The sequence below is a fragment of the Saccostrea cucullata genome, unplaced genomic scaffold (genome assembly GCF_032062105.1).
Source record: "Saccostrea cucullata isolate Sc308-1 unplaced genomic scaffold, CSIRO_AGI_Scuc_v1 ctg17311, whole genome shotgun sequence".
In the NCBI taxonomy this organism is placed as follows: domain Eukaryota; kingdom Metazoa; phylum Mollusca; class Bivalvia; order Ostreida; family Ostreidae; genus Saccostrea; species Saccostrea cuccullata.
The window spans coordinates 1,095-12,831 of NW_026923442.1; the positions used below are offsets into that span (position 1 = coordinate 1,095).

The following is an 11,737-nucleotide window of genomic DNA, read 5'->3' on the forward strand; positions in this document are numbered from 1 at the left end:
AAAAAAATATATATATTAAAATGCAGACCTGTAGATACCGGTATATTGTGAAAAATTGAAATAAACATTTATAATTTCCATATAATTTTACAAAATCTTAAAACAACTTTTCTTATATACTGCCAGTCGCCATTTGACGTAGCGGGTTTGCTTTGGACTCACTGACCTGAAGAAGTCAATCCTTACGCCGCGGATTCGACTCCTACTGCGTGACATGGATATGGGCCCTTAATTCCGATTGAGATCCTGTGTCGCAGTAATTGCTGGTCAGAAAAATATCCTTCACTGCTAAAAAACTTTATTCTGAAAAGGGGTGTTAATTGTTAAACAAACAAAATCATTCATGCCACCGTCTTTCAGTACTCACAGTACTTTGATTTTACATATAGGTTAGCTCAGTCTTGCAGCCACATCGGAGGATTGCTGTTTGCATTAAATGGCAAGCATCGCTTAAAGTGCCCGAGTAGTGACGAGAGCTGCACTTCACAATTATGCCAATGGATTGTTCCCAGAAACTTAAATCAAAGTCCTAAGCTTATCAGTCAACTTTCCTTTGCAAAACCTCAACTGGAATCTGAACCGGAAAAGATGACCTCGCTCGACTTTGAATCAAGACATCCTCAAGACAGATGCTTTGATATGCAATATACTTTGAATCAACTTAATTATAGAGCTCAAAAAAGTCTTTCCCAACACTGGTATGTATATGTTTCCTCTTTACATGGCAATGCCCGGATATGTTACATTAATTGTAAGGTAAAATTATTCACCTTATTCAACTTAACATTTTTATTAAACTAATATTTACATGTAATTATTAGTACATTCAAATTTCATTAGTCAAAATTTGATTGTATGGTCATTAGCCGATTAGTCAATGTTCACATAAAAAAGGGACAAATTGAAAGATTAAGTGAAATTTCACATTTGAGATTATACAGTTCTTCATATTTTAGGATTAACACACCTCTGGAATATACCAGATGATGTCCCAGATGTAGCCGAGGAAGTCACAATAAGTACTGAAGTTGATCCTCGAACACTAGAAATGGAAAAACTAGTGTTCAAACATGGAAATGGTAAGTACACATACTTATGTATATGAATATTTTTTCATAATTTCATTCTCAAATATTTCAAGGTTGTGAAGTGATATAGACACATACACCCGTACGAAACAGTCCAAGCGGCTTAGACACGGCTCAGGCACGGATTCCGTCTCCAAAAAGCCGTGCTTTAGCATTCCGTGCTCCTATGTAAAGTATGTATGGAAAGCCGTGCCTAAAAGTGGTCGAGGCACGGACACGGCACGGGATATTGGCCGAAATATTTAAATGAGATCTCACGGTTTTACAAAACCCGTGTCAGAAAGCCGTGCTAGTTTCCATATATGGACTCACGGATTCTGTAAACCCGTGTCTGAAACCCGTGTCCTTTTCCATATATGGAGACACGGTTTTTTGGAAACCCGTGTTAAAAAAGCCGTGCCGTATACCATATAAGGAGTCACGGGATCTGTGCATTTGTTTAGATCTAGGTCATGGCCTTTAGAGACTGTGGATGCCAAAATGGTGACTGAAACCAAAATAACTTCACATTGCTTTACATTATTTGCTTAGATTTAGAATTTCAAAAGTTAAAAATCTTATATGAATGTGTCAATTTACTTTCTGTTAAAGATTAACTTTATAAATTACAATCCATGCTAGTTTTTAATAAGATTTTAATGATAATGTACAATATTCAATTGTAATTTAATCTAGTAGCTAAGTTTGCACAATCTGAGAAAGAATTTACTTTAAATAAAACTTTCACTAGCACAGTGATGTCACATCAAATATATATACTATAAAGGATTAGTGAAAGTCCAACTAAAGTCATTCAAATAAACCTAAACTATTTCATCATGTTCATTGTCAACATCGCAATACAGGAAGATCATGAAAATTGAAAAATTGACTTATTTATTCTAGATTACACTTACTGCATTTAGTTCAAAAGTGAAGAAATTATCCCAGACTGACATAAATACAATTCCAACTGACATCTATTAGTTAAATATCCTTTAAATAGAGTAAAAAGACACACTGACTTAGCTCATGACCATGAATCCCTCCAATTTAATATTCAAATAAAGGAAGTTATGATTGAGCATGCTCAGTAAAAAGCCGTGAGATATAAATAAATAGTTTGAACCAAAACCCGCCTTAGTTAAAAACCGTCTCCCTGGGACACGGATTCCGTGCCTCCAGACGAGTTTCTGTGAGCGAGGATTCCTCACTTTCAGACACGGAAGCCGTGTCCGTGTCTTGGACATGCAGAACCCGTGCGGCTTTTTAAAAACCCGTGCGGATTCCGTGTCTTAGCCGTGCCCAAGCCGTGCCTATTCCACCTCGAACTTTCGTACGGGTATATCATTGAAACCTTAAGAGCACCTATTACCTATTTAATATTTATGTAGATTATATGATAAATCAAAACAACTTATATTTGTATTTTTGTCTTATGTATTCAGTACCTCCCCTCACCATAGAAAATGACTTGGTGCAATTCATTGAGTTCTCAACTCGAGGTCAAAGACTTTGTCCAGTGTGGCTTGACTTACACAGAGGCAGAATAACAAGTTCCATCTTTGGACAAGTTCTTAGGGCTGGAAGTAGTCCAAATAGTTTGATAAATAATACTATTGAAGGATCAAGTCTCCACAAGTGAGTAATTCATTGTAGTTCTGAAAACCAATTTGACACTAATTTCTTAGAAAATGAACTGCTTACATTGTTGTTATAAGTACAAAATAGCATTTTATTATTACCGTAAATCTGAAAATTTTTACGTTGATTTTATTTCGCGAATCTGGGTCAAAATGCTGTTGATGACCACTACTTTTTGAACATTTCCTTATTGTTGAATTATTTTTAAGAAAAATATATTTGCAAATGATATGAACTTGCAAATTTGCTAAAAATTTATCTACAGCAAAAATTGCCAGATTTACCGAATGTGAATTAATGTTGTGAAAAACTCTTAAAAGTAATTGCGATTGAGTAAGTAATCAATACTTTGAATAAATTTTTTTCCCTTCTTTTTTCCCACACATTTCTATGCAAATACATGCACCGGTACCTATTCTTACAGATACAGTTCATTGCCCCCTGCTGTGAAGTGGGGCCAGGATCATGAAAATGAAGCAAAACAGCAATACATTGCACTAAAATCAGTATTTGGAGATGTAGTGGTGGAGGAAACTGGCCTGACCTTGTGTGCTTCTCATTCTTTTCTTGGGGCATCAAGTGATGGGAAAGTCTGTGATGCAGGGGAAGAAGGTGTGCTTGAAATTAAATGTCCATTTTCCCTAAAAGGAAAGCCAGTCAACAAGATGGAAATTCAGGAAATTGTCAATCTCTCAGATCCTGCATTTTGCCTTGTTCAGGGAAACGATGGACCAAAGCTGTCGAGACATGACCATGACTATTATGCTCAAGTGCAAGGTGAGATGGAGTTTGATAAGAGTTAAATAGATTTTATTTTTCTTAACATTAATTGACTGTTAAGGGCAAATATCTTAAATATGGCATAAAATAACAACAATTGACTGGTATAATTCAAAAGATAATTCTACAGTATCATTCTATTACATGCATTTCATGTGTATAACTCATGCTCATAGAAATAACAGGTATAATGCTGCTATGCAACAAACAATTCAATAGTGACACTATATACCATCATTTTATGTAAAAAGTATATGTTCATAAATGTATGAATAAATATCAATCATTAACAAGATGCTCACCTGAGCACTGTGGCTGAGAAAAAGTCAGAAATAAGTTTAGTTTAGTGTTGAAAAGTTTGAATCCATAAGTGGTCCCAACCTATCCTTCAAAGGGGGGGGAGTATGATTGGATGCTTGCATATTTTTATGACTAACTGTGGCTTTTTACATTTTAAGTTTGAACTTATATTGTGTTGCTCCCACCCTACATTGCCCCTCATGACTTGAACAAATCTAAATCTACACTACCTGAGGAAACTTCCATATAAATGTGACCATTTATGGTTTTGCTGTTTTTGAGAAGAATTTCCCATTTCTATGGAAAACTGTTTCTTATTATCTCCCCTTGAATGAAGGCATGGTTCATAAATTGAACAAACTTGAATCTTCTTTACCCAAGGATTTTTTGTGACAAGTATGGTTAAAATCAGTCCAGTGTTTCTTGAGAAGTCAAAATGGAAAAAAAAATTACAGACAGATGGATGGACTGACGGACTGCTGACAAAATTTGATCAGAAAAGCTCCGGTGAGAAAAAAATCAAGTTCATTGATTAACACAAATATATTCCATGTAGATTTTGGTTAGTTAAATGTCTGTCACTCATATTTTGGTTTAAGAGTCTAGCTGTAAAAACTTGTTCAAATTGCTACTCCTCAAATATTATTATGAGCATATTGGTAAATTACAGTTATAATAATATATTAACAAAACAATCATTTAAAAAATGTTAAATATATTTTGACCATTTTTCAAGGTCATGTGAACAAGCTGAATAATTTATATCCCAAAAAGGTAGTATAAGGATACCTTTCTATGAATTTTCAATATCATATTCCGATCTTCTTATTCTCATATTCTCATATAAGGCCATTCACACTTTTTAGCTCACCTGAGCCGAAGGCTCAAGTGAGCTTTTCTGATCACATTTTGTCCGTCGTCCGTCCGTCCGTCCGTCTGTCTGTCTGTCTGTCCGTCCGTCTGTCTGTCCGTCTGTAAACTTTTCACATTTTCGACTTCTTCTCAAGAACCACTGGGCCAATTTTGACCAAACTTGGTACAAAGCATCCTTGGGTAAAGGGGAATTTAAGTTGTTAAAATGAAGGGAAATATCCCCTCGCAAGGGGAGATAATCAAGAAAAGACAAAAATAGGGTTGGGTCATTAAAAAATCTTCTTCTCAAGAACCACTGGGCCAGTAAAGCTGAAACTTATGTGGAAGCATCCTGGGGTAGTGTAGATTCTGAATTGTTCAAATCATGACCCCCGGGGATTGGGCGGGGCCACAAAGGGGAATCCAAGTTTTATATAGAAATATATAGGAAAAATCTTTGAAAATCTTCTTCTCAAGAACCACTGGACCAGAAAAGCTGAAACTTATGTGAAAGCATCTTGGTATAATGTAGATTCTAAATTGTTCACATCATGGCCCCCGGGAGAAGGGCGGGGCCACAATGGGGAATCAAAATTTTATATAGAAATATATAGGAAAAATCTTTGAAAATCTTCTTCTCAAGAACCACTGGGCCAGTAAAGCTGAAACTTATGTGGAAGCATCCTGGGGTAGTGTAGATTCTAAATTGTTCAAATAATGACCCCCGGGGGAAGGGCGGGGCCACAATGGGGAATCAAAGTTTTATATAGAAATATATAGGAAAAATCTTTGAAAATCTTCTTCTCAAGAACCACTGGACCAGAAAAGCTGAAACTTATGTGGAAGCATCTTGGTATAATGTAGATTCTAAATTGTTCACATCATGGCCCCCGGGAGAAGGGCGGGGCCACAATTGGGAATCAAAGTTTTATATAGAAATATATAGGAAAAATCTTTGAAAATCTTCTTCTCAAGAACCACTGGGCCAGTAAAGCTGAAACTTATGTGGAAGCATCCTGGGGTAGTGTAGATTCTAAATTGTTCAAATAATGACCCCCGGGGGAAGGGCGGGGCCACAATGGGGAATCAAAGTTTTATATAGAAATATATAGGAAAAATCTTTGAAAATCTTCTTCTCAAGAACCACTGGACCAGAAAAGCTGAAACTTATGTGGAAGCATCTTGGTATAATGTAGATTCTAAATTGTTCACATCATGGCCCCCGGGAGAAGGGCGGGGCCACAATGGGGAATCAAAGTTTTATATAGAAATATATAGGAAAAATCTTTGAAAATCTTCTTCTCAAGAACCACTGGGCCAGAAAAGCTGAAACTTATGTGGAAGCACCCTGGGGTAGTGTAGATTCTAAATTGTTCAAATCATGACCCCCGGGGGAAGGGCGGGGCCATTACAGGGAATCAAAGTTTTATATAGAAATATATAGGAAAAATCTTTGAAAATCTTCTTCTCAAGAACCACTGGGCCAGTAAAGCTGAAACTTATGTGGAAGCATCCTGGTATAATGTAGATTCTAAATTGTTCAAATAATGACCCCCGGGGGAAGGGCGGGGCCACAATGGGGAATCAAAGTTTTATATAGAAATATATAGGAAAAATCTTTGAAAATCTTCTTCTCAAGAACCACTGGGCCAGAAAAAGTGAAGCTTATGTGGAAGCATTCTGGGGTAGTGTAAATTCTAAATTATAGGAATCATGACCCCCGGGGGAAGGGCGGGGCCATTACAGGGAATCAAAGTTTTACATAGAAATATATAGGAAAAATCTTTGAAAATCTTCTTCTCAAGAACCACTGGGCCAGAAAAGCTGAAACTTATGTGGAAGCATCCTGGTATAATGTAGATTCTAAATTGTTCAAATAATGACCCCCGGGGGAAGGGCGGGGCCACAATGGGGAATCAAAGTTTTATATAGAAATATACAGGAAAAATCTTTCAAAATCTTCTTCTCAAGAACCACTGGGCCAGAAAAAGTGAAGCTTATGTGGAAGCATTCTGGGGTAGTGTAAATTCTAAATTATAGGAATCATGACCCCCGGGGGAAGGGTGGGGCCATTATAGGGAATCAAAGTTTTACATAGAAATATATAGGAAAAATCTTTGAAAATCTTCTTCTCAGGAACCACTGGGCCAAAAAAGCTGAAAGGATCATGGGGTAGTGTAGATTTCAAAATGTCTAAATTATGATCAGTGGGGTAGGGTGGGGATGCATTATGTATAACAAGGGGGAAATCTGGTAAAGAACAGAATGGTCAAAGCTTCTCAGGTGAGCGATGTGGCCCATGGGCCTCTTGTTTCATGTTTATAGCGTCTTTGTACCTTGGTTTTTGACACCCGATATCAGAAAAGCAGACCAAAATTAGACATCTAAAATTGATTATTCTGGTTGAACTCTTTGAATTCTGTCATATTTCTCAAAAAAAATTATCTACATAATCATTATGTAATATTAGGTATACATGTACATGTATTTAAGCATTTAAGATAAATTAATTTCACTAAAGATGAAGAAAAGATCTTTCTAGGACAAAAATAGATGAATGAAATCAAATCCTTTGAATGATATCATTTTTATGATTATAAAGTCTGTATTTCATTTTTTGCTTTGTGTGTGTGTTTTTTTTTTATTTGCAAATAGGTTGCTAGATTTTTAAAGAAGACTAGACAAAGAAAGAAATTTGAATGGCCTAATACAGTTCTAACAGCAGTAAATGTATCTGAGAATAGCTGATTTACAAAATTGTTTGACAGTCATTCATGCACATAAAATGTACATCACTCAAAATGATCTCAAGATTTACTTAGGAACAATCTGCACATCAAAATTTGACAGCCAGCATGCAACCTTAAACAACTTAGTGGCCAGGGGTGCAAGAGAAAGGGGCAGAACTCTGTCAAAAATATGAAAAATTTTTACACGCCCAATACTTCTCTCCACATGGATGCGAAGCTCTGCAATTTCTTGGGTCTCAAATACCTGATCAGTTGAGAACTGTGCTGATGATCCCATGAAAGGTGGAATATTCAAGTGACACTTTCTCTCCAGTAATGCTTCTCTGATTGTAAACCCCTTACAACTCTTGATAGTTATCTGTTTATCTGGAACACGGCCCCATCCTTCAGATACAAATGAGATCACGCCTGAAGGAGTGATACCTATGAGGAACTTGAAGGTTGTATGATGTTTGTAATTAGAAAAGGTTGCATTTTGGTTAACTAAACTACTGGATCTCTGGACAAAAATTTCAGTGCAATCTAATATAACTCTGACAGAAGGATACTTTCTCTTAAAGATTGTTGGCATAGTTAAATCTACAATATCTCGAGATGGGAAATGATTCAATATTTTGAGTTCTGCATGTAACAGACAAATCCAAGTTGTAAAATATTTAGAATAAGTGCCCACTGAAACTCCAACTCTATTTGCTATATCTTGGGTAAACAGCCCAAGCCTCAGTCTTGCTAATACAGCAAACAGTTGGTCTATTAGTTTTAAGGAGCCAGTACTCGCTCTTGTCCTCTCTTGGTTTCCCGCTGTCTTGGAAGGACCAGTCCAGTAGACCATCCTCTCTGCTTTAGGCTTCAGAAAACTGTAAAGTAATTTTTATATTAAGCAACTAATTAATATCTTGTCCACATTCAACTTATGTTGTCAATTTCAACAATAATTCTAATTTTAAAACTCTCATACATGAAAGAAAGACATTTTATGCTATGTATAACCTCAATGAATAAAAATCTAATATAATTTAAAGATAATAATATATAAAAGCATACTTGAACAGCCAAAGAAAAACAGCATAGGTTGGTAGTCCAGTGTAGAATTTTGTTTTTGCATCGTTGTCTTTGATTTTTTCTGTATTCCATCGTGCATTCGTCAAATCTTTAGAGCATTTATTCAATTCCTGAGCGAGTTGTTCACACTCTAAGTGTACAGGATCTGGATCCGTTTGAACACCTAGAAAATAAAACACTGTCAATACACTACCAGTGTAGGTATGCTGTACACTTACATGCTAAAAGCATAGATATTTATTTGACTAGAATATTTGACATAATTGATGTTACAGTATTATATCACTTAATTTAGGAAGTCTTTTTATAAATGTTTGTGAATTAGTGGCATTTAGTGCATTAGTTAAATCATCAATAATACATGTATTATATACATGTTATTCTTACCTGTATTATTTTTACACTTGCAAATGTTTTTCTTTAAATAACACTTTATAAGCAAGGCATATTTAACTATCAAAAAAAGGTATGTCGGGCATGTGTCTTTAAATTCATTGTTCACTTAAATTAACGATTGACATAATTTCACTAGCCCTTTTCTCCTTTCACCCTTACAAGTGGGGTTTGTTCAAATAACTAACCCGTGAGTATCTGCACATGTACATCTCGATAAAAGTTTTAAACTGAAACTTTATTATTTAAATAAATGCATCTTTCATATATTATATATATATATATATATATATATATATATATATATATATATATATATATATATATATATATATATATATATATATATAATAATTTAATGATTTACAGTAAAATTGACATATTAAAATGTGGTAAATATTGCAAAATGAATATTAAAAAAAATGTTAAAATAAAAAGAGAGGGAAGGAGACTTAAAATTAACTTATGCATTAAGCACAGATTTTAGAGCTATCTCACCTTGATCAGAAAATGACTTGATGTCAGTGTCATCCAAGTTTATGTCATTGCTTATGTTGTCATTGCTTTTGTTGTCTCCTTCTGCTGTTGGTGGCAAACAGTAATCATTGACCATCAAGGAGAAGGCCTGGTGCTTTTGTAGGATTTTCTTGCTTGTATTTTCTGCTTCAGCCATTTCCTACATCAATATTAACATTTTTGTTAATATATTCATGTACTACATGTAATGTTTGATATTTGAAATTACATGATTTACAAAATATGAATATCTTTTAAAATTTTCAATAAAAAAATTGGTTTAAATAATCTTGAAGAATAATAAGAAATTTTTTTGTGTTAATATTTAGCATTAAATATGTCAAAAATTCATTAAAATCCTAGCTTACATGTATATTAAAAAGTGCTTTTCTTGTGTCTTACCATGGAATACCATTTGACTATAAACAGCTGCTCTTGTACATGTAGTAAGGTGGGAGTTCAATCAAATAAAAAAAGGATGATGAACAACTGAAGAAAAAATGCTTAAAAATAATCAGTAAATAAAAATATGGAAAAAAAATCACATGTGAACACACCCACCCTCCCTCACACACACTCACCCACACCACACACTCCCTCACATGTATAAGAACTGAACAAAAGAAAAATATACTAAAAAGTAAAAACTCAACTTAATTATAAAATTTAATGCCAAGAAATAAAATTTACATAAAAATAAGTAACAACAAAAATCATATTCAAAACATATTGAGCAATTCTCCATATATTCAGGATATATATACTGGGCTACCCGGGGTTCCCCACTAGAATATGCTGATTTTATATCTTTCTAATTTTTAAATTTACCTGTATAATATTCCTGCGATCTAATCGTTGATTCCGCGCTTTTTCTCTTTCATTTGGGATCTTTTCCTTGTACGAAAAAATTGTCGGCCTGAAATTTATGTCCCCCGGATCGTCGCTGTGCCATCCTCCCTGGAAATGGGCGGAGCACACATAACTCGCTTCAGTTGGTGTCCATTTATCTCTTTGAATGGCTTTAACCCAAGCCTTTCGCTTTCGTTTGTCCTTTGGAAATCTGAAAAAGCTGACCCCTTTCTCCTTACTCCCCGCGTCGGCTTTATTGTGGCATTTATATACAACACAGGACCGAACCATTGTCACTTGTGCGTTCTGTTGTCAAAGACGCTTTCCTCGCGGAAGTAGTTATACGCATGCGCAAGTTTCAGGACCGGGGTTAATGCGGAAAGGTTTATTCTTGTGTGGTATATGCATTAGATGCAGATCGTATATGCATATACTTGTGATGTATATTCTAAAATCTTGTGACGCCATGTCTTGTGATGCATGTGCAATATCTTGTTTTGTATATTGAAAGTTTTGTGATATATGTTCTATAATTCTGTGATGTATATCCAGTATCTTGGTATGTATTAAAAATCTAGTCATGTACGATGTCTTGTATGTCACAAGATTTTAATTATGAAATCACAAGATGTTGAATAATCATCCATCAAGATTTTGAACATACATCACAAGATTTTGAATTAATATCTCAAGATTTCCAGTTGAATCATTTTTATTAAGATGTGAAAAAAGTAAATTACCCTCTTGAAAAATCTGTATATATTTGTGTACCGGGATATGATGAAACTGAACGAATTTACTTAATGTAAACTAAGCGTTTATTTATTTATTTTAATGATCTTAAAAATGAAAATTCTCAATTTAGGGCAGAGAAACGATTACATCAGAGAAATATTTATTATCTTCGAACAAATAGTGCTTATATAATTAAGTAAAAGTTCCTTCGATTGGTGTTGGAATTTTAATTCAGCTAATGTTTAAAGAACGCTATCAAATGGTTATCAAACAGTGAGAAAACTCCAAAGAGTGTGCTCCATTTAAAGAAGTCTCGTTCAAATCAAATTCTCGATTTAATAGGACTCTTTAAGGAGAATCAAAATTTTTCTATTTTTATGAGTATTTCAATAAGTATGCAGCTGACTTTTGTGGAACCGTTTAATGTCAAAGTTCAGAACGTGGAAGCATCGGAAAGCCGACGGAAGATACAATTAGGGTACATGCACACATGCCCAGAGGCAACCTTCACATGAAAATCCAGTTTTTCAACTTTCAAACTTTCAACTGCAGCAATATCGGGAAGTATACTAGTCAGTAAAATTTATAAACAAATGAAATTTGGAGATAACGAATAGAAATCAAGCTGAAAGCCCCATTGATACAATACCAAATGGGTTTATTTCAAAAACTAACCTTTTTAAATATCAATAGTTGGATCAGAGGCCACTTGGAGGAGTAAGCATTCCCTACCTACTGATCGTTTTCTCCTTCTCATGACTAGGCAAACAAAAGCAATTAAAAATAAAA

General features: G+C 34.8%; 2 protein-coding genes across 2 annotated transcripts; one reads left to right on the forward strand and one right to left on the reverse strand.

Annotated features, from left to right (window-relative positions):
• Positions 1–956: 956 nt before the first annotated feature.
• On the forward strand, positions 957–3,514 carry LOC134264039 (uncharacterized; the record flags this gene model as incomplete). The annotated part of the gene is made up of 3 exons (XM_062746337.1): positions 957–1,079; positions 2,516–2,708; positions 3,136–3,514. Coding segments are annotated over 3 exons (695 nt in total), but the record flags the coding sequence as incomplete, so codon positions are not given.
• A 3,928-nt stretch (positions 3,515–7,442) lies between these two features.
• LOC134264038 (uncharacterized) lies at positions 7,443–10,504 on the reverse strand. Its single transcript, XM_062746336.1, has 4 exons — positions 10,193–10,504; positions 9,347–9,524; positions 8,438–8,618; positions 7,443–8,250 (listed from the first exon to the last, which is right to left on the reverse strand). The coding sequence occupies exons 1-4, from the start codon at positions 10,502–10,504 to the stop codon at positions 7,458–7,460; spliced, it is 1,464 nt and encodes a 487-aa protein (XP_062602320.1). The 3' UTR covers positions 7,443–7,457.
• Between the last annotated feature and the right edge of the window lie 1,233 nt (positions 10,505–11,737).

Bases quoted from the DNA above. Each gene is read 5' to 3' on its own strand.
- LOC134264038 (XM_062746336.1), bottom strand. From the start codon at position 10,504: ATGGTTCGGTCCTGTGTTGTATATAAATGCCACAATAAAGCCGACGCG. The intron at 9,525-10,192 runs GTAAATTTAAAA...ATATTGATGTAG, and splicing joins ATCGCAGGAATATTATACAG to GAAATGGCTGAAGCAGAAAA. The intron at 8,251-8,437 runs GTATGCTTTTAT...ATTACTTTACAG, and splicing joins GTTTTTCTTTGGCTGTTCAA to TTTTCTGAAGCCTAAAGCAG.